General features: G+C 40.2%; 1 protein-coding gene across 1 annotated transcript in view; it reads left to right on the plus strand.

Moving 5' to 3' along the window:
* Positions 1-5,670: 5,670 nt before the first annotated feature.
* The window catches only part of STAT4 (signal transducer and activator of transcription 4), a 105,318-nt gene continuing 85,957 nt past the window's right edge, over positions 5,671-25,031 (plus strand). Inside the window, exons 1-3 of the mRNA XM_005902977.3 lie at positions 5,671-5,803; positions 8,427-8,555; positions 9,840-9,984. Of these exons, the coding sequence (XP_005903039.1) occupies positions 8,428-8,555; positions 9,840-9,984 (273 nt within the window). The 5' untranslated portion in view covers positions 5,671-5,803; position 8,427. The remainder of the gene's footprint in view (positions 5,804-8,426; positions 8,556-9,839; positions 9,985-25,031) is intronic.

The raw sequence follows: 25,031 nt of genomic DNA on the forward strand, positions 1-25,031 counted from the left end.
GACAGAGGATGAGATGGTTGGATGGCATCACCGATGCAATAGACATGAGTTTGATTAAACTCCAGGAGTCGGTGATGGACAGGGAGGCCCAGCGTGCTGCAGTCCATGGGGTCGCAAAGAGTTGGACATGACTGAGCGACTGAACTGAACTAAAACCCTTAGCACAAGGCATTGTCTCTGTTTTTTGATTGAGCTTGAGTGACCTACACAGATGAGCTGGTAAGACCCACACCAGACTGCCTTGTTCCAATAATCCTGTGTACCGCTCATTTGATACTAGCTACCTTGGAATCCAGTGTATCTTTCTGTGTGTATGTATTCTGTTGGTCCAATCAGCTAACCTACCCCTGTTCCCTTGGGACACACAAGAGAGGAAGCTTGGACAGAGAGGTAAGGTGCCACCACAAAAATCAAAACAAACAAATGTTTATGTTCTTTGTATAAGAATTGGGGAGAAGGTGGAGGTGGCTTGTATCCCGTGGAGGGAAAGTGACACCCCTTCTCTTCCTGTCTCACGGCCTCCAAAACAAACAGATCTCCTGAGCATAGCGGAAAAAGCAGTCAGAAGAACAGACTGAATCCTCTCTGCCACCGACTTACAGATGTGAACCTGTTTACCTCACCTTACCTGTCTTCATCCCATCTCCATTTGAAACCCTGTCTGTACAACCAGGGGGAAGGGAAAATGGAGTTTATTAACCTAGTGACCTCCAAAGTTTCTTACAATCTGGCTATGTTTATTATTCTATTCACAATAGCTACTGAGCATTTTTCCTTATCTCATTCCTGACATTAGACCTTTGAATCTTCTCAGCAATTTTGTATGGGCTATGGTATTGCCATTTTTATGGGTAGTTTGGAACTCAGAGGTTAGGTAGCTAATCCAACTTTGTACTGCTAGAAAGTGGCAAAATGAGTACTAGAATCTATATTTCAGGAAGTCTATAATCTGTTATTTCCGTCTTAAGATGAGACGAAAGACAACAAGACAAAACAGCAGTAGGGCTTATAAGAGGGCAGTTAGGGGACAATTTAAAGCGGAGAGAAATCTCTGAAGGTCTTTGGGTTTGGGAAACTTTATGGGGATTTCACATTAGAATGCTTTTGTTTGATTTGCTTTGAATTGTTTTGGGGAAGGTTGGTTTGAGGTTTTCTGTTTTTGTTTTGTTTGTTTCTGACGAGGCGCTGATGAGGCCAAGGCCAGTGTAGTGTCAAGAAATTGGGGACCTAGCTTTTTAGATTTAATTCAAAGAAAGAGAAGCAAGGGGGATATAGGGATACCCTTTCCTAGAAGCCTGGCTTAGTTCGTGAAATAGGAAAAGAACCAGAATTTAAGTGTATGTATGAAACCAAGAGACTGTTCATTTGAGTGGAGATTCCCTCATGATCTAGAACTCTGGGTAACTGACTACAGTAGACAGGAGATGGTGCATGGAGCAAGGATTCCGAAAGTGTTGTCTGAGGACCCCTGGGAGTAGTCCTCCAGGTCTTTTCAGGCTGTCCTCCAGGGTAGCACTATTTCATAATAATACTGGTTTGCCTTTTCACTTTGTTGACATCTACACTGATAGCATCAAAGCCATGATGGGTAATCTTGGTGCCTTACAATGAACCAAGGTGTGGTGCCAAATTATCCTAGTATTCACTGCATCCTTCACCACCACGCACTTCAGTTTTTATTTACTTATGTATTTATTGGCTGCGCTGGCTCTCTGTTGCTGTGCACAGGCTTTCTCTAGGTTTGGAGAGTGGGGGCTACTCTCCAGTTGTGCTGTGTAGGCTTCTCATAGTGGCGGCTTCTCTCGTGTGGAGCACAGGCTCTAGTTGGTTGCAGCCTGTGGGCTCAGTAATTGTGGTGCACGGGCTTAGTTGCTCCGTGGCATGTGGGATCTTCTTGGACCAGGGATCAAATCAGTGTCCCTTGTGTTGCAAGGAATATTCTTAATGACTGGGCCACCGTGGAAACCCCTAAAATTTTTTAAATGCCAGTGTGAGTTAAGAATTTACAAAAAAGTAGGAAAACATATTAATTGTATTAAATCTCAGATCTTGAATCCATGTGTCTTTAATATTCTGTGTGATGAAATGGGACATACACATACTAATATACAATGGTCACTTCAAAGAAAAGCAATTATGTGATTCTTTAAGTTGTCCACCCACTGTCCTGGCCATTTTTACTTGAAAAAAATGACTGACTATGGCTATGAAGACTTGGGTATTTGGAAGACATTTTCCTGAAAACAAAGTGAGTTATCACTTCAAGGAAAACAGTTGGCAATATTTGTTGCCATTAACAAAACCGGAGCTTTTAAGCAAGTTTGGAAAACTTGTATCTGTCATCACGAATTTAACAGCTTTCTAATACTTAAAATGGGGCTTCCCTGGTGGCTCAGCAGTGAAGAATCTGCCTGCCAATGCAGGAGACAGGGGCTTGATCCCTGGGTCAAGGAGATACCTTGGAGAAGAAAATGGCAACCTACCCCAGTATTCTTGCCTAAGAAATCCCATGGACAGAGCAGGCTGGTGGGCTACAGTCCTTGGTGTTGAAAAGAGTCAGACCCAACTTAGTGACTAAACAACAATACTTAAAACACTTTTCTAAAGAGATCAGTAGTGATGTTAACTACTGTGATTTTCTGTTATTGTATGTTGAAATGTGTCAGCATTTGGAAGAGTTGTGTAATTCAGTGAACCAATATTTTCCAAACTGAACAATGTGTGATATTACAAAATTCTGAGTGTGTTAAGAGTTCAATTCAAAAAACAAGGTATACCAATGGACTTTAATGTAACAGTGTATGTAAAGTTTGCTGATATGGCTTCACATTCCACAATACAACTAACTCCTAAGGAATTACCACTTGTTGAGTTTTGGTGTGGTACCAAAGAAGAATACCAACATTATCTGAAAAAGATTAAAATGTTCTTCCCTTTTCTAGTTACGTATCTATGTAAGTCCAGATTTTCTCCAGATACTTTAAGCAAAACAATATTTTGCAATAAATTAAATGTAGAAGTGGCTGTCTTTTCTCAAATCAGACATTAAAGAGATTTCTAAAAATGTAAATCAATGCCAATCTTCTATTTTGCCTGTCTGTTGGAAAATATGCTTGTTTTCCATTTTAAAATGTTTAGCACATAGTGGGTTTATGACTATAATTTTAAGTGAATAGATGTTTTAACTTTCAGAGTTAATTTTGAGTACAATAATTAAAAATGAATACAGAATAGAAATACACAAAAGTTCTTTGGGGTTGTCAACAATTTTTTTAAGAGTATAAAGGTGTCTTGAGACCAAACAGTTGGAATACTGCTGGGAGTATCCCAAGGTGAGGTTTTTAAGAGAAGGGAACAAACTCTCAGCTTTCTATAGCAGTCACTCAATAGTTGACTATAATGATGATAAAGACCCACAAAACCAGTGTGACTAATGTTGTAAGGCAGGAAGTGAAAAGTGTTAAATGAGTGGGCTGGTTCTACACTGTCCAATATGGTAGCCACTAGCCACATGTGGCTATTAAGCACTTGAAATGTGGAGACTCCTAACTAAAATGGCAAGTACACACCAGACTTCAAAGATTTCGTATGAAGTAAGGAGTATTTTCTCTCAGTCTTCTTTTTTCTTTAAGTTTAAAAAATTGAAGTACAGTTGATTTACAATGTTGTGTTAGTTCCTGGTACCCAGCAAAGTGAATCAGTTTTGTATATAATATACATATATATGATATTAAATATAGTTCCCTGTGCTATATAGTGGGATCTTTTGTATATGGAATGCTGTCTCTCATTAATAACTTTTTATACTGATTATATGCTGAAATGTTAATATTCTGTATGTATTGGGTTATTTACAGTATTAAAAGTAATTTAATTGTTGCTTTTTCCTTTTTTAACATGGCTACTAGAAAAGTGAACATACGTTGCTTGCATTTTATTTCTCTTGGACAGCATTAGCTTGGACATGATCAGAATTCAGAGCAGGGAAAAGTTGCTTACAGGGTTGGAGTCACTGGTGAAATCTTCACTGAGAAGGAGAGGATTTCAGTGAGTAGACAAGTTGGGGAAGAAACTGCAGCTGAAGGGAGCATCAGTACTAAAATATGAGAGGATAATCTAGAAAGCAGAGGAGACTGATACATCAGATCATGGGCTCTCAGGGTGGGCCAGGAGGGTGGGGGAGAGAAGTTTCTGAAAGAGGTTAGGACCAAGTTGAACAGAACTTTGAGTGCCAAGAATTTGGACTTTTTCCTATAAGGCACTGTCCGTGTCCCCTGAAGAAAACCAGGCTTTGCCTCATGGCTGCTGGAGCAGCCCAGATGAGGCACTTCTTTCAGGTGGGGACAGAGCAGCATAAGTTCCTGGAAACTGCCCAGTGAGCAAGCAACCAGGACTAGCTCTACCTGACAAATGAATTTAGATGATGACTTTGAATTTAGATGTTTGACTTTGGGGTTGATTGACTTGTTCTTTGTAAGTGAGGGAGAGGGGTGGTAAATTTAATCACATGATGATATCTCCTGAAAGAGGAGGAGAATCCTCTGTGATGCTGGCTAGCACCATGCTGTGAAGCAAGGGCTTTGACCTTGGCAGATCTCTCCAGGCATGTGCATAAACAGATTGAGTCGTTCTTTCTACCTCTTTTAGTCTATCGTCCATTTTTGTTTTTGTGTCTTTATTTTCCTGAACGTTTGTAGAACTCTTACTGCATGTCAGGGGATGTTAACATCTGGCTCAGAGATGAAAAGAAAACAGCGCTTAGGAGGTAGTTGAACTCCCCAGGTTCTTATCCAGTCTTTGCAGGTAAATCATTGAGTAACTCGGGTCACCTCTTTGGGCCCCGTGTCTCTCCAGATAGGAAAGAGGAGTCAGAACCAGATGAGGCCAAGACTCCCTCCAGCTCTGGGGTTCTAGAACCAGTCCACCTCACAGAGGGAGAAACACATCCCCTTGCAACCAGACGTAGCTACTGGGTAGGGGCGGATGATTCTGGGCTGGTAAGGGCAGGTGTCCACCTGCGCAGGAGCTGGTTCCAGCCGCTGGGTGAGGTTCGTCTGCTGGTGAGCAGACCCTGTTAGAATCCGCGCACAGTGAAGTCTTCCATTGGCTGTTTTCATCCTGGCGACCCACTCCTTTCATCCCTGGGGCTGGCTGCCACCGTGGTGAGTAGAGTCTGTAGGGAGGAAGCCGGGAAGCCAGGAATTTAGGTCGGGGCAAGTAAGTCTGCGCTTCCCTGATAGTTCAGTCAGTAAAGAATCTGCTGGCAATGAGGGAGACCTGGGTTCGATCCCTGGGTTGGGACGATCCCCTGGAAGAGGGCATGGCAATCCACTGCAGTATTCTTGCCTGGAGAATCCTCCTGGCCGGCTACAGTCCATGGATGGGGTCGCAAAGAGTCGGACAGGACTGAGCGACTAAGCGCGGCACAAGTAAGTCTGCAGGGGCTCTCGGTCTGGGGAAACCGGAAGAAAAAGAGAGTGTGGCCCCCACCCACCCTCTTCTTCCTGACACCCTCGGGCCACAGGGAGTGGCTGGAGTGATTGATGGGGATGAGGAGAGGGCGCCCCGCGTGGTGGCTTCAACCTGTTTCTGCTCTTTAGCGTTTCTAGAATAGGCAGTGGGTGGGAACGACCCTAGTAAAGTACCGGAGGTTCTAACACTGACGCACAGGAAAGCCTCAAGTAGGAGGAGAAATGCAAATCCCCTCTGACGGAGGCGTCAGCGGCTAGGTCCTGGGGGACCGCGCTGGGCGATTCCCATCCCGGACTTGAGCACCGCCTGGGACGCGGGCAGAGGGAGCCAGGTAAGGAGGCAGACCGCACCTTGGCGTGGCTTCTCTGGAGGAGGGCGGGCCAGGACGTGGTTCTGCAGGACGCTGCTGAGGTTTTGCCGCACCCGTGCTGTATTGACAGTTACTTCACGGTAATCTAGCTGAGGAAGAGTAGTTTTAGAAACAAGCGGTCGACTCCATGATTCAAAGGTTCGCGGTGGCGCGGGTCTCTCCGCGGCAAGACCCGGGCACTCTGCCCGGGAGACTGTGAACTTGGGTGGGTGCGACCGCTGTGGCTGCAGCGGGGGTGTGTCCACGCCGAGTGTGGCCCCTCCGCTTCACTTTCTTAGCCAGCGGCTCTTAACTCTCATGCTTGGCATTAGATTGCTTGCCTGGGTTTCAGCCAGAAGCCCGCGACGGAGGTAGCCAGTGATTGAGGCTTTGATAAGAGCAGTGATGTTTTAGGGTAAGTCGCCCCCTTTTCACAGAACCCCAAAGCGGCAGCGTTAGCCCCCAGGCGGTGGGAGAAAACGCCCGTTTATCAGGCTTCTTCTAGGGCCAGGCATTCAAAGAGACTAGGCAGGCACTCAGTCTTCAAAAGAAATGCTCGGTAGTTTTCTTGGGATGGGAACAATTAGCCCTTAGAGAGTGAAGGTGTTTTTAGGTCCTTTAAAGACATTACTAGAGGCTGCAACAGAAAAAAGTGTCCTGAGTCTATAAACCTGTCTTTCCCCCGTTCAGCCTTGTGTTCATCTCTCTGGAGGGTGGATTCAGATCCTAGGAGTGATCTAACTTTAGGATGGGTTCAGTCCAGTTAATTCTTAGTTAGAAAATAGATTTTCATCCAGATCATAGCAGAGATTGAACAATAGTAGCAGTTACAATTATAATGCTATTCTCAGCACCTGTTCTTTTATCATTCACTAGAATAAACTGATAGAGCAGAGCCATGGGGATAGTAGCATGGCAACACATGTTGCAATTTTGAGAGGAATATATATACACCCAACATCAGGAAAGACAACCATGTGTAGTGTCAGGAGACCTCAGGTTGTTCCTTAGGAGCTGTGTGTCTTGGGCAAGTCATTTTGCCTATGTGTCCCTCAGATTTTTTTTTCTTTTCATTTTAAAGTCAGAATAATACTAGCCACCTGTGCTATTTACAGCATCCAGAGACCCACTCATTCTTCTCTTAATGAGTACTTACTGAGCACTTTTGCCTAGGATTATATGTATAAATATAATGATAAGAAAGTGAAAAAATTTTTTCCAGTCACTTTCGTTTAGCAAAACATTGGCATTAATCTTTTTTAAATACAAAAGGTACTCCTGAAATGGTTCCCTTTGAAACCTGAGAAATTTATCATCATAATGTTCTGTAAGCAAAAGGAAATCTTAATATACCTACAGGGTAAGTTGAAACACCATTGTGATTGATCACATAAAAGGTTTCTTTGTTTGATCTAGAATTAGTGACAAAACAATAAAAAATTTGACTTTGGGAAAAATAAAATACTGTAATTTCAAGGAGAGATGTCATATTCATTTCCTTGAGTTAAGAAATACGTCTAAAGCTTCTAAATTGGACAGAATGGGGTTATGTTGGGGAAACACATACTTTTGTTTTATGACACACCGCCAACTGCATCAAGTGGTTTCTTCTTCAGTATGTTGAGGGTTTAACCACTGTCAGATACACATCAGAGACTGATTACAAGTAGACTTTAAAAGCTTTGCCCAGCAATAGTTGATCATTCCAGAGAGAAGTGAAAATATTTCTTTGTTCAGAGGTATTTTGAACTGAAAGAAAAGCCCACATGAAACTCTTCATATAGGTAAGACTGAGACTAGAAGTCTAGGAATATGACTGATTCTAGAAGCCAGACAAATCTGGAATAAAAAGGGATTGGACAGTTTTATATAAAAGAAGTTTTTATTGGGTAGTCCTCACATCAGGTGTCCCTGGTGGCTCAGATCGTGAAGAATCCACCTGAAATGCGGGAGACCTGGGTTCGGTTCCTGGTTTGGGAAGATCCCCTGGAGAAGAGAATGGCAACATACTCCAGTATTCCTGCCTGGAGAATTCCATGAACAGAAGAGACTGGTGGTCTACAGTGTATGGAGTCACAAAGAGTCAGAAAGACTGAATGACTGATGCTGCAGCACATATAAAGCCTTAAGAGAATCTTAAGAGATATAGTTTAGTTTGTTGTTTACCTTCAAGTTGCTCAAAGTCTAATTAATAGTGAGGGGGAGCACAGACTAGGGAAGGAGATTGTTGAGAATACACATATCTGTGTAGACAGATGTGAGGGGTTTTGAGGGGGAATGAAAGCTTTCTAGAGAAGGTGGATCTGGCGTTTCTTTTAGAACAAAGAAAAATATGGCTCAGGGTAGAAAAAGAATCCTTTTTCCTTCCTTAGGAATGCCTTAGGAAAAAGCTCAGAACTGCATTATCTTTGGATTGAAAACATTTTCTTGTTTCTGTTTTCTTTAATTGAGTGACTATAAAATAAATTTTTTTTCTCCAGTTACTTAATGGATAACATTGTCTTTGTCCGAAATCCAAAAAAAAAAAAAAAAAGGAAAAGAAAACATGTACCATAGTTCTTAATTAACATTATTTTTAAGTTCTATTTTTTCCTCTTCTTTATAGCATGTCTCAGTGGAATCAAGTCCAACAGTTAGAAATAAAATTTTTGGAGCAAGTTGATCAATTCTATGATGACAACTTTCCTATGGAAATTCGGCATCTGCTGGCCCAGTGGATTGAAAATCAGGACTGGTAGGATCAAATGTTATTGTATTTTCCCTAGAGGACTTACACATGGACTTACTCTATGGTCCACTTTTAACTCAGTAGATACATTCTTTTCAGGTACAGAACTTTCTTTGAGGCTTTGGAAAGCTTCCTTAAGGGAGAAGAATCATTGTCCTTTCTGGTTTCATCCATTGTAGATTAAACCTTTATGGTTCTAGTGCTTTGTTTTTATAAGCCAACCCCCAGTGATTTTCTAAGTATTAAAAAGCCAAGAAGTAAGTCTATTGTTTATATCAATTCTCCACCATAGACTCAATAAAATAAACATTTTTTCTTAATATGTTTTATAAACATTTTTGGAAGCTCCAGTCACCTTGTACAATTTTTTTTTTTGCTTTTGTCTTCTTAAAATTTTTATTGTGATAAAATATGCATAACATAAAATTTACCATTTTAACATTTGTTAGGTGTTCAGCTTAGTGGCCTTAAGCATATTCACATTGTTGCACATCCATCACCACCATCCATCTCCAGAACTTTTTCAACTTAAAACTGAACTGAAACTGTGTACTCATTAAATAATAACCCCTCATTCTTTCTACCCCAGCCCCTGGCAACCACTGTTTTCTGTCTCTTAATTTAACTAGCCTAGGTACTTCATATAAGTGTAGTCACACCAAATTAGTTATTTTGTGACCAACATTTTATGTAGCATATTCTTTCAAGGTTCATTCATATAGCATGTATCAGAATTTCCTTCCTTTTTAAGGTTGAATAATATTTTGTTGTATGCATATACTGCATTTCTATATTTATCCTTCAATGAACATTTGAGTGATTTCTTCTTTCAGCTATTGTGAATAAAGCTGATTTAAATGTTGATGTACAAATTATCTACTCAAGTCCCTGCTTCAGTTCTTTTGAGTATCTACCCAGAAGTGGAATTGTATGTAATTTTATCTTTATAATTTGAGGAATCGCCATACTGTTTTCTACACTGGCTATACAGTTTTCCACTGCCATTGGCAATATACAAGGAGGTTCCAGTTTCACATCCTCACCAAAACTTATCTTGTGTTTTCGATAATAGCCATCCAAATAGGTGTGAAGTGGTATCTCCTGGTTTGATTTGCATTTCCTTAATGATTAGTGGTGTTGAATATACTGTCATGTGTATACAATTTAATTTTTAAAACCATTAAATGCTTATCACTGTGGGATATATTTATCACTTTAAAATGATTATGGTAAAAAGTAGGCATTTTTATAAGTTGTTTCCCGCTGTGTAATAACAGTTTTGTTTTTTAGGGAGGCAGCATCTAACAATGAAACTATGGCAACAATTCTTCTTCAAAACTTGTTAATACAACTGGATGAACAGTTAGGCCGTGTTTCCAAAGAGAAAAACCTACTTTTAATTCACAATCTGAAAAGAATTAGGAAAGTCCTTCAGGTGAGAATGCATTCTACTTTTTCAAAATATTTGTCTTTATAAGTCTTAAATTCAATTAAAAAAAATGTAGTCTTATTGTATTTCTGTATCAGATTTAAAAGGGAAAAAGCTGAAGTCTCTTATGACTTTACCTTTTGTGCTCAATTTTATTTCATTACCCAACGTTTGTTTTTCACCAACTTTTGAATCTTAAGATGCCCACAAAGGGGAGAAATCATGCTCTCCCCTTTGTGGGCATCTTAAGATTCAAAAGTTGGTGAATTTGCATGTGACTGTTTACTAGTTAGATCAAATTGATGAGAGTCTGGGACAGGGATCTGAAAGATGCTCATTTCATAGCTGTCCCTCCAAACCTTTCTTGCCTTTGTCTTCTATGTAACAAATCAGAGTTGGTATTGTTTTCATTCATAGGTGGAGGCATTATGGTCGTATGTCTTCTTCCAGATTTGGTTCAAACTTCACCTTCAAAAACGTTCTTTGGTGTCCTGTAGCTTCCCATTCCAAAAGTTCATCCAGGGTTCCCTTTCCAAAAGTTAATTCCAAAAGTTCACCAAGGTGTTCCCGTAACTGCAACTCATCTGTACTGTAGCATTTACTGTATTCTACATTAGTGTTTCTTCTGCATTTCTTCTCCCTCAAATTGTGGGTTACTTAAGGCAAGGACTTTAACATTCAGTTTTGAATTCCCAGTGACCACCACAAAGTTGGACATATGGTAGATGTGTAATATTCATTGATTAAACAGATGAATGAATAAGTGAAACAAGGATCTAAAGAATTAAGAGCAGGCTATTATTGACCTAAATGCAGAGATGCTAATGAAGCAAACTCTGAACGGACTGCTCTAATATTTATAAAGTGCTTATACAACATATTAGAGAACATGAAATATACATGTACCATTTCTTAGTGATACATCTTTAGAACCTCAAACTTAACAATGAATGCATTTTTAGAAGACTTTTCCTAGACTATAATAGAAATGTCCTTGATATTACTAACATCTGTGAGAGGGAAATAGATATTAATTTTTTATTGTTGTTTGGATTGCTGTTTTTTAAATTGTTAATGTTTTATTGTTGTTAGGATTGGATTTTTTTTTCATTGTCCTTTTACTGTTATCTTTGCCTTTGTAATCCCCTACAAATTTGCAAGAGACTAGGCCGGGGTAGGAAATGAACTTGTTACCAGCAAAACAGAGTTTTTCACAGTGTAAAGCAAACTATCTCTTCCAGAGATAAGACATTTAATCTTGGCTTCATTTGCTATTGTTCTAATCAATGGACATAAAACAGGGGTTTGGCATACTGGTAGCCACAAGTCAAATGTGGCTGTTGCCTGTGCTTGTATGGTCCATGACTAAGAGTGGTTTTTGCATTTTTAAGTGTTTAAAAAATAAAAGTAAAATAAATAAGTTTGTGACATGAAAATTATAGGAAATTCAAATTTCTGTATTTTAGTGAAATGTAACTTACTTAATTAGTTATGTATTGACTCTGGCTGCCTTTGCACTGCACTGGCACAGTTGAGTAGTTGTGACAAAGACTGTATGGACCTACAGCCTAAATTAAAAATGTGTGCATATGTATATGTGTGTGTGTCTGTATTAAGCACACTTATCTGGCCCTTTATAGGAAAGTTTGCTGACCCTTGGTCTTTGCTAGAGGGACATAGATGGATAAAATGGGTGATTCATGGTCTTTGGAAATTCTGAGTCTCAAAATGTGACCTTGGGCAAGTCACTTAATTTTTCTAAATTCTTATATCTTTTCATGTAAATGAGGATAATTATTTGGGATTATAAGAAAAACTGGAGCTTTTATCCTGGCAAAAAAAAAAAAATAGGCTTTCAAAAATGGACCTTGTTATTGATAGAGAAAACAGTAGGATCTTCTTATTGAAGAGTAAGTATCCAACCCAACATTTTTCTGAGTGGGGATAAGATTGTGAGGGAGCCCAAGAACCCGTGGTAATTCCAGTCCCATTTCAGCTCAAGCACAAACGTCTCTGCTTATGTCACAGACCTCTCAGCATCTTGTCTCTATTCACCTTTTCAATAAACTGCCCCAAACTCCTCCACATTCCTGCCCTAGGAACCATAGATCTACTCCTTGTTCCTGAGCACAGCAAGCTCACTCTTGAATGACTCTGAGCCTTTGTCCGTGACAATCTGGTGGCGAGGAACGCTCTGCCATCTCTCTTCCTCCAGTCCAGCTCCCAGCCATTCCTAGAGGACCTGTGAAGGCCCCAGGGCAGCAAGGGAACCTTCACCTGTACTTCACCCCTTTTTCTCATTCCCTGTGGAGCATGGGCCGTAAGATAACCAGCCTCTCGTCTGTGGGGGATGTATCCAAGAAGGTCACAAGCTCTTTGAAAGTAAAAATTTGGGATCCTTTTGTGACCTTCCTCTTCCCTCCAGTACCCAGTGTGGTACTAGAAGCAAACTAGAAACTACTACAAACTAGAAACTCCAAAAATAGTTTGATTGATTAGGGTATTTTGAATAGACAAAACCACTTGCTTTTACTTTGACTTATAAACTATACTTATTGATATTTGTATTAATTCAAAACAATAGAAAATAGTGATAAAGAACATCACCAATTAAGACAAATCTTTTTGGTAAAGCAAGATCCCCTCCCCCAAAACGAAGGAGAAAAAAAAAAAAACAAAAAACCTGCTGCTGAAAGAATATTGACACTATGTTTATCTGGTTTGAACATTTTCATCCTATGGGATTTTAAATGCAATCTGTTTTAACTTTTATAGAATAAAAGATCAAACAACATGATCCCAGGGGAACTAAGCAGGTGTAAGGTAAATTTATTTTAGCGGTTGTCAGAGCAACTGAGGTCTCCGGTTTCAATATTTTAATTTACCGTTTATATCCCACCTACTTCTGATAAAAATTTGGGATGGCTTGTTATAAAAGACAAATTAAACAAAACCACTGAACCAAGAGTCAAGGCAATCTCTGAGTTGGAAGCAGTGAACACTGATGTCCAGGTTACCTTAGTCCTTTTAAGGGGAGGCAGCCTCAGATCAAGGTCAGGAGGTAGGCCTGTATTGGGTTGAATCCTGGTTCTATGACTTGCTTGCTGTGTGGCCCAGGGCAAAACGATCACATTCTCTGGCCTCAGTTTCCTCAGCAGTATGAGTGGAATCACAGTGGTATCGACCCCACGAGGATGTTAGGAGCATTAAAAAATTGCAGAACATGTAGTAAGGACTGTGTTAGGATTTTATAAAAATAAATATCTGGCCCAGATATTTCAAGAACACTTCACTCTGTTCTTGGGGCTTATTTTTTAAACTAATAGAATTTCTTTTTTAGAGCAGTTTTAGGTTTAAGGAAAATTGAATAAAAAGTAGAGTTCTGTATATGCTCTCTCTCCACCTGCCTCTCCCTACTTTCTCTTATTATCTGGCAATTTTCTGTACTTTGTTTCAGTTGATGAACCTATTGTAGTACATTGTTACTAAAGTCCAAGATTGCATTAGCATTTACTCTCTGTGGTGTACAGTTCTGTAGGTTTTGGCAAGTGCATGATGTGTTGGATCTGCTATTTCAGTTTCACTGCCCTGAAGATTTCCTCTGCTCCACCAATTTATTCCTCCCTCCCTCCCCACGCCCCAGCCCCTGGCAATGACTAATCTTCTTACTCTATAGTTCCACCTTTTTCAGAATGTCATATAGTTGAAATCATATAGTATGTAGACATTTCAGATTGACTTTCCTCACTTATTAATATGTTTTAAATTTCCTCTGTGGCTTTTTGTAGCTTGGTAGCTTTTTTAAAATCGCTGAATGATAATTCCTTTTTATGGAGGTACTACAGTGAGTTTATATGTGTTGGGGAATTATAAACAAAACTCATATTAATATTTATGTGCAGGTTTTTGTGCGTTGAGTTTTTAACATATTTTTAGCACCTTGGAGTTTGATTATTGGATCTTTGTTCTTCAATTTTCTATTGAAAATCTCTTGTTTATTCATCTTCCTGTCTGGGTCTTAGTCTGTTCTGGATGTTATAACAAAATACAATTGATTGAGTAAATTTTACATAAAAGACATTTATTTTTCACAGTTCTGGACAGGAAGCCCAAGATCAAGGTGCTGGCATGTTCAGTGTCTGATTCAGCTTTACTGTAACCTCACAAGGAAGCTCTCTAAGTTCTCTCTTAAAAGAATGCTAATCCCATTCAAGAGAGCTCTGCCCTTACGATCTAATCATTTATCAGAGGCTCTACCTCCAAATACCATCACTTTTGGGGGTTGGGTTACAGCATATGAATTGGGGAGGCACAAACATTTAGCCTCCAGCAACCTTCTACTGTCTCTTTTCCTCAGATAAAATGACTTTAAAATAATTAAAATGGTGCATATTCATAATTTAAAAAATTGAAGCAATATAAAATATGCAAAGAAAATATGAAATAATACAAAATCTACTGCTAAGATATAATCATATTAATATTTGATAAACATCATTCCTAACATCGCTCTCTCTCTCATTCCATATGTGTGTATATATATATATGGATGGATAGTAGAGCAGGCTACTTTTGACATTTTATACTCAGTTGCTATCAGTATCTTAGTAGCCTCCTGTTTCCCCACGCCCAGTTCCTCTCTGCTCTCTCCCCACTCGCAGTAATCACTAATTTAAATTTTGCATTTATCAGTCTCTTTCTTTTTGTTACAGTTTACCATATATTGGCATCCTTAGAGGATATATAGGTTTGCAAGTTACCAAATACCACTTAAATAGGATCATATTTTTTATCCTATTCACATTAATAGGATCACATATTTATTCTTCATGACTTTTCTTCATGCAACATAATTCCTGAGATTCACCCATGTTGGTGTATATAGCAGTAGTTCATTCATTTTCATTGCTACAGAGTATTCCATCGTGTGACTATGTCATAGCTTATTTATTTTACTGTTGATGGACACTTGGGTTATTTCTGTATTTCTTCTATTTCAGACACTGTGGTCTGAATATCCTTGTGTGTGCCCTTTGGTGCATGCAGTTCTCTGAGACATAGACCTAGGAGTGAAACAATGAATCTTGGGTTATGTCTATCTTTAATTGTACTGGATCATGCCAAAATTGTTTTCCAAAAATAGTTATACAAGTTTACATTCTCCCAGTAAAGTAAGAATTCTGGTATTCTTGTCCATACTTGTAATGGACACATGCGTGCATGTATGCATAGTTGCTAAGTCACGCCCAGTGACTCTTTTAAACCCCATGGACTGTAGCCCTCCAGACTCCTCTGTCCATGGGATTTCCCAGGCAAGAATATTGAAGTAGGTTGCCATTTCCTCCTCCAAGTGATATTTCTGACCCAAGAATTGAACCTGCATCTCCTTTGCCTCTTGTGCTTCTTGCATTGGTAGGCGGATTCTTACCACTGATCCACCTGGGAAGCCTAATGGACATATATCATGTACCAATCTGGTTCTATATCCATCTAATTTCTTCAGTTTAGTTTATTCTTTGTCTAAATTCTTTACTCAAATACTTAATTTCCAACCTTTTTTTCCTTATACATGAATTTAACACTATACATTTTTGAGTGAGAGAAATGTTCTATATACTTTAATATGGAGCGCTCTTGTTTATATCTAATCTAAATGTTTCATTAGTCCAATTAACTTCTATTTCTAGCTAGCTAAACTTAAAAATGGTCTCACTAAAAATACATAAAAATGCTAGATAAAATGTAATAGATTTTAAATGCATAGATAAATTTATCACAAATTAAGGCAAGTTATAGAACCAAAAGGGCTTCCCCAGTGGCTCAATGGTAAAGAATCTGCCTGCACTGCAGGAGAAGCGGGTTTGACCCCTGAGTCAGAAAGATCCTCTGGAGGAGGGCACAACAACCCACTCCAGTATTCTTGCCTGGGGAATCCCATGGGCAGAGGAGCCCAGTGGGCTCCATAGGGTCGCAAAGAGTCAGACATGACTGAAGCAACTGAGCATGCACACATACACATGGAACCAAAAATTTTTTTAACTATAAAACAGATCTGTGAGCAGCAGCTGAACTGGTGGCTGTCATATATCCTGTCATTTATCCACGTGCATGCATGGTAAGTAACTTCAGTTGTGCCTGACTCTTTGTGACACTTTGAACTGTAGCCCGCCAGGCTCCTCTGTCCATGGGACTCTCCAAGCAAGAATACTGGAGTGGGTTGTCATGCCTTCCTTCAGGGGATTCTTCCCAACCCAACGATCGAACTCAAGTCTCTTATGTCTCCTGCATTAGCAAGCAGGTTCTTTGCTACTAGCACCACCTGGGAAGCCCATCATATATCCTTTAGTTCAGTTCAGTTTCTCAGTCGTGTCAGACTCTTTGTGACCGCATGAGTTGCAGCACGCCAGGCCTCCCTGTCCATCACCAACTCCTGGAGTTCACTCAAACTCACGTCCATCGAGTCACTGATGCCATCCAGCCATCTCATCCTCTGTCGTCCCCTTCTCCTCCTGCCCCCAATCTCTCCCAGCATCAGAGTCTTTTCCAATGAGTCAACTCTTTGCATGAGGTGGCCAAAGTACTGGAGTTTCAGCTTTAGCATCAGTCCTTCCAAAGAAATCCCAGGGCTGATCTCCTTCAGAATGGACTGGTTGGATCTCCTTGCAGTCCAAGGGACTCTCAAGAGTCTTCTCCAATAGTACAGTTCAAAATCATCAATTCTTCGGCGCTCAGCTTTCTTCACAGTCCAACTCTCACATCCATACATGACCACAGGAAAAACCATAGCCTTGACTAGACAGACCTTTGTTGGCAAAGTAATGTCTCTGCTTTTCAATATGCTATCTAGGTTGGTCATAACTTTCCTTCCAAGCAGTAAGCGTCTTTTAATTTCATGCCTGCAGTCACCATCTGCAGTGATTTTGGAGCCCCAAAATATAAAGTCTGAGACTCTTTCCACTGTTTCCCCATCTATTTGCCGTGAAGTGATGGGACCAGATGCCATGATCTTTGTTTTCTGAATGTTGAGCTTTAAGCCAACTTTTTCACTCTCCACTTTCACTTTCATCAAGAGGCTTTTTAGTTCCTCTTCACTTTCTGCCATAAGGGTGGTGTCATCTGCATATCTGAGGTGATTGATATTTCGCCTGGCAATCTTGATTACAGCTTGTGCTTCTTCCAGCCCAGCGTTTCTCATGATGTACTCTGCATAGAAGTTAAATAAGCAGGCTGACAATATACAGCCTTGACACACTCCTTTTCCTATTTGGAACCAGTCTGTTGTTCCATGTCCAGTTCTAACTGTTGCTTCCTGACCTGCATATAGGTTTCTCAAGAGGCAGGTCTAGAAATACAGGCCCCAAGCATAGTAAATCAAAAGAAAGTATAGGACACCAGAGAGAAAGAAAAGATCCTGAAAGTAGCAAAAGAGCCCAAATATATTACCTACTTAGAAATGAGAAAAACTGAAAGCCAAATTTAAAAGAGTATCAAGTGAGATAAGAGTGTAATATCTTCACAGTGCTAGAATACAATATCCAGAAACTTAGAATTCTATACCCAGCTCAATTATTATGCAAAATTAAAAGTTTTGTATAATACTATACAAAATCTACAATGGTATGCTCACAGAAGGAATTACTAAAGGAAATCAGACACAGATGATAAGCACACATGATAAAATTTCAAAAGTTTCACTGCAAAAAAGTAAAAATAGAGTACATGAAAGGTTGAAAATGTGCAATAATATACCAGAAAAAACTATTCACTCTGTGGATCAAACTTAGCAGTTTAAGACAAATTATAGTTTTTACAAGAATGTGTCTAGAACATGAAATAAAAAAGTGATGAGATCAAAGACGTGAGCCTGGGTTGCCTTGTACAGAATCTTGTGGGCCCTTGTCAAGATTCTGAGTCTTATTCTGAGTGTGATGAGGAGCCATTGAGAGGTTTGGGCAAAGGTGTGACGTGAACTGATTTCTGTTTTTCAAAGCTTACTCTGATTTTTAAATGAAGTGTAGTTAGTCAAGAAAGAATCAGGGCAACCTGTTAGAAAATCCCATTGATTTTTAAAGTGGTATACTGAGTCAATCTTTTCTATTATTGGGGTTTATCAACACTTGAACTTCTAGAAGTTTTTGCTTTGTGTATTTGTTACTACGTTGTGAGGAGCATAAGTACAAAATAATATTGGTGAATTCAACTTTAAAAAATTCATATAAAATATCCTCTTTGACCAGTTTATTATATTTGCATTTTGAAATTGTATTGTGTGGCTTTCTTTTTGTTACTGTTTCCTAATAGGCAAATGATTGTATCTTTCCATTTTCATACTTTGTCACTTTGTATTGAGTATTTTATAAATATCACATAGCCAATCTTATTATCTGGTCAACAAATATTAGACAAGTTCTTATTATATTATCAGTTACATCTTAAGCACTAGGAATACAATTGGAGGAAGTCATGAAGTTTACAGTCTAAAAAATTCACACCTCCTATGTTTTGTTTTTAACGTATAGGACCCTCAATGGCTGTCCATCACAAATTAGCATCAGGAAGGGGAAACAGACAGTAGCAAACTTGTCTGATTTAAAATAAAAACAAAACCCTCCATTAGAACGCTGAGTTCAGGGTTTTGGTGACAACTCTGTGGTTAGTAGTCCCCTCACCTACAGAACATTTTTCACCCACCAGGGCAATGAGTCTGTTAGTGAGAGTTTTAGACCCTATGAGTGAGGGGGCACGAGCAAGTGCAAACCACACCTAACATGTTCTATTCTCTGCAATCTTGTGGCCTCTTTGTCAGAGGTGTTTGGATTTGCCTGAACAAAAATACATGCTGGGGTTGAAAGGTCCTCTAAAGTTGGGTAAACCGTGGTTCCTTCTGGTCCAGTCTGTAAAAATCCTACTGTTGGTTCTGAGTATCGAGCAAAGTGAGATTTTTAACACGACAAGGTGAAAGATTAGAAGCACATTTTTGCAGTATAATGGAGAAAAATGTTTGGGTTTTTTTTCCAACTATTGAGTGGCTCTGAATCTACCAGACGGTCTCCTCTAACTCGTGCTGCTTTCTTAGTTCACTCCTCTTCCTTCCCCTCGGTACACCATATACAAGAGAGGCGACGAGATGACCTCAGCCTCCAACCTGAACAGAGCCTGGTGTAGCCAGTCGGTGTTACCTCTGAAGGAGCCAAATGAAAGCTTCGTCCTTCAGGTTATTTTCTACACATGGGCAGCAGCCAGTTTGCCATTTTCATGCCACAGTTATTTTCCCAAATCCTCAGGACACATCCCTATTTTCCTTCTGAGATAATTACCTGATGCCAATATCAAAATGCTCACATTTCAAAGGCTAAGAGACCTGCAAGTCATGCAATCTAAGATGAAATGTGAGTTAGGTGTCAGGATTTTGTTTGCTGCATAATCTGGGACAGCCAACAAAAGGTGGAAAGTGTACATCACAATGCTCATGCACATCACACTGAATTGGAAATCCCAGGTGATCAACTCAAGATCCCACCCACCTGAGACTTCATTCATGGATCATTTTTTGCATATTCCTCCAGGCCTTTATCTTATCCAGGCCTGCCAGGATTGCTCTCCCTCCTTATTAAGTCTTCTCTCACAGTGTATCAAGTCTCCGTAATGATTTGTTCTTTCCCTCTTATGAAATAATTATTTGTTTATAGTCTATATGTATTTAAATTCCAAATGATGATTTGGATTTCTTACAGTCACAACAGAGTTGGAAACATTTGAGCTGGTTCTAAGAGGACGATTCAGAACTCTGACAAGAAGAAGGGAGGGAAGGGAATCATGTACAGAGGAAAAGCAGGAGCGGGAACACGACAGGGGAATGAATCCCCATCCCTCAAACAAGCTTAGCACTCAAGCATTAAAAGGGGGTTGTATGAGGACCTTGTATGAGGTCCATCTAGTCAAATCTATGGTTTTTCCAGTGGTCATGTATGGATGTGAGAGTTGGACTGTGAAGAAAGCTGAGTGCCGAAGAATTGATGCTTTTGAACTCTGGTGTTGGAGAAGACTCTTGAGAGTCCTTTGGACTGCAAGGAGATCCAACCAGTCCATCCTAAAGGAGATCAGTCCTGGGTGTTCTTTGGAAGCACTGATGCTGAGGCTAAAACGCCAATACTTTGGCCACCTCATGCGAAGAACGGATTCATTTGAAAATACCCTGATGCTGGGAAAGGTTGAAGGCAGGAGGAGAAGGGGACAACAGAGGATGAGGTGGTTGGATGGTATCACCGACTCAATGGACATGAGTTTGAGTAAACTCCAGGAGTTGGCGATGGACAGGGAGGCCTGGCGTGCTGCAGTCCATGGGGTTGCAAAGAGTCAGACACGACTGAGCGACTGAACTGAACTGATGAGGACTTTGAATGCCATGCTAAGCAACCTAGACAGCATATTAAAAAGCAGAGACATTATTCTGTCAACAAAGGCCCATCTAATCAAGGCAATGATTTTCCCAGTAGTCATGTATGGATGGGAGAAGGCAATGGCAACCCACTCCAGTACTCTTGCCTGGAGAATCCCAGGGATGGCAGAGCCTGGTGGGCTGCCATCTATGTGGTCTCACAGAGTTGGACACGACTGAAGCGACTTAGCAGCAGCAGCAGCATCTATGAATGTGAGAGTTGGACTACAAAGAAAGCTGAGCGCTGAAGAATTGATGCTTTTGAACTGTGGTGTTGGAGAAGACTCTTGAGAGTCCCTTGGACTGCAAGGAGATCCAACCAGTCCATCCTAAAGGAGATCAGTCCTGGGTGTTCACTGGAAGGACTGATGTTGAAGCTGAAACTCCAATACTTTGGCCACCTGATGTGAAGAGCTGACTCATTTGAAAAGACTCTGATGCTGGGAAAGATTGAGGGCAGGAGGAGAAAGGGATGACAGAGGATGAGATGGTTGGATGGCATCACCAACTCACTGGACATGAGTTTGGGGTAGGCTCCAGGATTTGGTGGTGGACAGAGAGGCCTGGTGTGCTGCTGTTCATGGGGTCACAAAGAGTCAGACATGACTGAGCGACTGAACTGAACTGAACTGAAGCAGTTTGGACTTTGGCAATGGGGAGCCATCAAAGGTTTTTAAGCCAAGTGGGACATGAATGTAGGTTTTTTTGAAAACACATATAGAGCAATCTTTCTCTCTAGAAAGATCCATCCCTTATCTGCTGTAGGCAAAACAATTTTGGAGATTTATCCTAAGACTTAAAGCTTTTTCTTTCCTCATTCCAGCCCCTATTTTCCCTCTCCTCAAATCATCTAAATTTAGTGACTGGATAAGTTTTATTTCCCCTAATACAAAGCCTAGCTATAGTGTTCCCAAGGGAAAGGAAAAAAAAAAAACTATTCTTTTTTTTTTAATGATTTTTTGATGTAGACCAACTTTTAAAATCTTTATTGAATTTGTTACAATATTGTTTCTGGGTTTTTTTGTTTTTTTTTAATGTTTCTTGGCTTTTTGGCTCCCAAGACATGTGGGAGCTTAGCTCCCTATCCAGGAACCAAACTCGCACCCGCGTGCAATGAAAGGCGAAGTTCCAACCACTGGACTGCTAGAGAAGTCCTGAAACTAAACATGAAGCTCATGAAACTTATCCAAGAGCTATCATGAAAATTCCAGACATAGGGATGAGGCCTGAGTCTGTCAGCCTGTAACAGAAACTTTTAGAGGAGCTGCCAAACCCCAGAGAGAGCAGTCACCCCCAAGAATATGATTAAACAGATTTCTATAGCCCCTAGTATGGTGACTAATCTCACCATTGAGAACGTGGGTGGAGAGACACAGATACCAGTTAGGGCAGAGGATATGAAAATGTTAAGTGTCATAAGCTGATGTTTACTATCCATGGGTTCCATTTGCTGGTGGCATCATGGTGACTGAAGAAAAAGCTGAGCAGATGTTCATCTTAAAAGTGGAATAATTGTATCATTCTGCCAGCATTTTTTTTTTAATTAGTTTCTTTTTTTAGTTGTCCCCATCTCATGGAGATGAAGACTTATAGGAAAAGCTTAGTTAAACTTTTCTGAATCCACTGTGACCTGGAAACTTTCCAAAGAGATACTTAGTCAAAACCAAGGTAATTTATAAGGCTTGCTTGTTACCTTAGTGTTTGCTGCTTTAAATATTTTTTTACAAGTTTAGTGAAAGCATAAAAATTGGAGCAAAAATAAACAATCCACTTGTAAACAAGTTAGTCAGTATAATCCAAGTTTGTAAGAAACCATTTTATTTTAGCTTTAAAACTGTGATCTGAGTGAATAATGATCAAGTTGCTATCGAAACTTAGTACATAATTAGATTTAGTTCATAGTGCCTGTGTGTTAAGCCAATTCAGTCATGTCTGACTCTGTGATCCTGTGGACTGTAGCCCACCAGGCTCCTCTGTCCATACAGTTTCTCTAGGCAAGAATACTGAAGCAGGTTACCATTTCCTGCTCCAGGGATAGAACCTGTGTCTTTTATGTCTCCTGTATTGGCAGGTAGGTTCTTTACCACTAGGACCACCTGGGAAGTTCTTAGTTCATAGGCATTGAATGATTGCCTTTACTTGATCCAAATAACTTTAAAGGTATCAATTGTAATTTGTCAATGAAAAGTTCATTGTTTGGGGAAGAAGCTATTTTCTCACCAAGTCACCAGTTCACTTCTGGGCTTATCTTACTGATTTCTCCAGAAATGACCTGGGAGGCAGAAGATTTGCTCAGTTGACACCTATCTCTTACACTACTTCCTTTAAAAAAAAAAAATCAGGGTATAGAAAGGCAATGCCAAAGAATGCTCAAACTACCACATAATTGCACTCATCTCACACGCTAGTAAAGTAATGCTCAAAATTCTCCAAGCCAGGCTTCAGCAATACGTGAACAGTGAAATTCCAGATGTTCAATCTGGTTTTAGAAAAGGCAGAGGAACCAGAGATCAAATTGCCAACATCCGCCGGATCATCAAAATAGCAAGAGAGTTGCAGAAAAATATCTGTGTCTGCTTTATTGACTATGCCAAAGCCTTTGACTGTGTGGATCACAATAAACTGTGGAAAATTCTGAAAGAGATGGGAATATCAGACCACCTGACCTGCCTCTTGAGAAATCTGTATGCAGGTCAGGAAGCAACAGTTAGAACTGGAGATGAAACAACAGACTGGTTCCAAATAGGAAAAGGAGTGTGTCAAGGCTGTATATTGTCAGCCTGCTTATTTAACTTCTATGCAGAGTACATCATGAGAAACGCTGGGCTGGAAGAAGCACAAGCTGGAAACAAGATTGCTGGGAGAAATATCAATAACCTCAGATATGCAGACAACACCACCCTTATGGCAGAAAGTGAAGAGGAACTAAAAAGCCTCTTGATGAAAGTGAAAGTGGAGAGTGAAAAAGTTGGCTTAAAGCTCAACATTCAGAAAACAAAGATCATGGCATCTGGTCCCATCACTTCATGGCAAATAGATGGGGAAACAGTGGAAAGAGTCTCAAACTTTATTTTTTTGGGCTCCAAAATCACTGCAGATGGTGATTGCAGCCATGAAATTAAAAGACGCTTACTCCTTGGAAGGAAAGTTATGACCAACCTAGATAGCATATTCAAAAGCAGAGACATTACATTGCCAACAAAGGTCTGTCTAGTCAAGGCTATGGTTTTTCCAGTAGTAATGTATGGATGTGAGAGTTGGACTGTGAAGACAGCTGAGCGCCGAAGAATTGATGCTTTAGAACTGTGGTGTTGGAGAAGACTCTTGAGAGTCCCTTGGACTGCAAGGAGATCCAATCAGTCCATTCTGAAGGAGATCAGTCCTGGGTGTTCTTTGGAAGGAATGATGCTAAAGCTGAAACTCCTGTACTTTGGCCACCTCATGAGAAGAGTTGACTCATTGAAAAAGACCCTGATGCTGGGAGGGATTGGGGGCAGGAGGAAAAAGGGACAACAGAGGATGAGATGGCTGGATGGCATCACTGACCCAATGGACATGAGTTTGAGTGAACTCCAGGAGTTGGTGATGGACAGGGAGGCCTGGCGTGCTGCGATTCATGGGGTTGCAAATAGTTGGACACGACTGAGCGACTGAACTGAACTGAATGGAGCCAAATATTTGGTACTTGGTGCACTTATTACCATAATCCTGTGATTGGCTACCTTGGTCAAGGACATAATGACGTCACTTCCTGTGTGTTGAGTACACAGTGAGGTGCTAACATGGTACAGGTAGCCAAGAACTATGCTTACCAGAACAATGAAGACCCTCCTGTGTGCCTGGGGAGTCAAGAACCTGCCTATTTTCTGTCCTTTAATCTGTCATCTCAGTCTCAGTTGCAAGATGTGGAAATGAGAAAATAAACAGTGTCATATCAAACTAAAAAAAATACCAGCCAACTGCGTTTTCTACTTGCCAGGTTTTCATAACTTACCTCATTTCTGTCAAGATTTTTTTTGGGAAAAATTAATATCTCATTGGTTCTCTGTAGTTCAGTATACCATCAACTCAGTATTTCTCCTCCTCTAGACTCTTCTGTATCTTTCTCTAAACAATAAATAGTCTTCCCAGAGAAAGAGGTAGAGATGATAGACAGATAGGCAGAGGCTTCATGGCAACAGTGTGGAGCAAAAAGTGGCAGAGGTGAACACTTAGGCATGGAGACCTGTCCAGACATTATTGCAGTAGTTCAAGGGATGTTGAGCTGGGCAATAACAAGGGTGAAAAAAATGTGCTGGAGTTGTGAGATAATTTGGTAAAAGAATGTATCACTTAATGAGTGGATAGATATGAAATGTGTGAGATGGCAGAGCAAGAAATGAGAGATGATTGAGAGTTTTAGTTTGGGTTACTGTATGATGTTGATGCATAATGATTACATTTGGGGCAGGAAGTGGGATAACAAAATAGAGGAGTTTGATAAATTCTAGTGGAGTGCAGCAGAAAGTTAATGGAAAATAGCTAGAACTAATGTGTCTACATACTTACCTGTTTTCTCCCCAAGGCTGTGAGCTCCTTGGCATGTTCATCTCTGCATTCCCAGAGCTTAACACAA

This window comes from Bos mutus, chromosome 2 (genome assembly GCF_027580195.1).
Source record: "Bos mutus isolate GX-2022 chromosome 2, NWIPB_WYAK_1.1, whole genome shotgun sequence".
NCBI lineage: Eukaryota > Metazoa > Chordata > Mammalia > Artiodactyla > Bovidae > Bos > Bos mutus.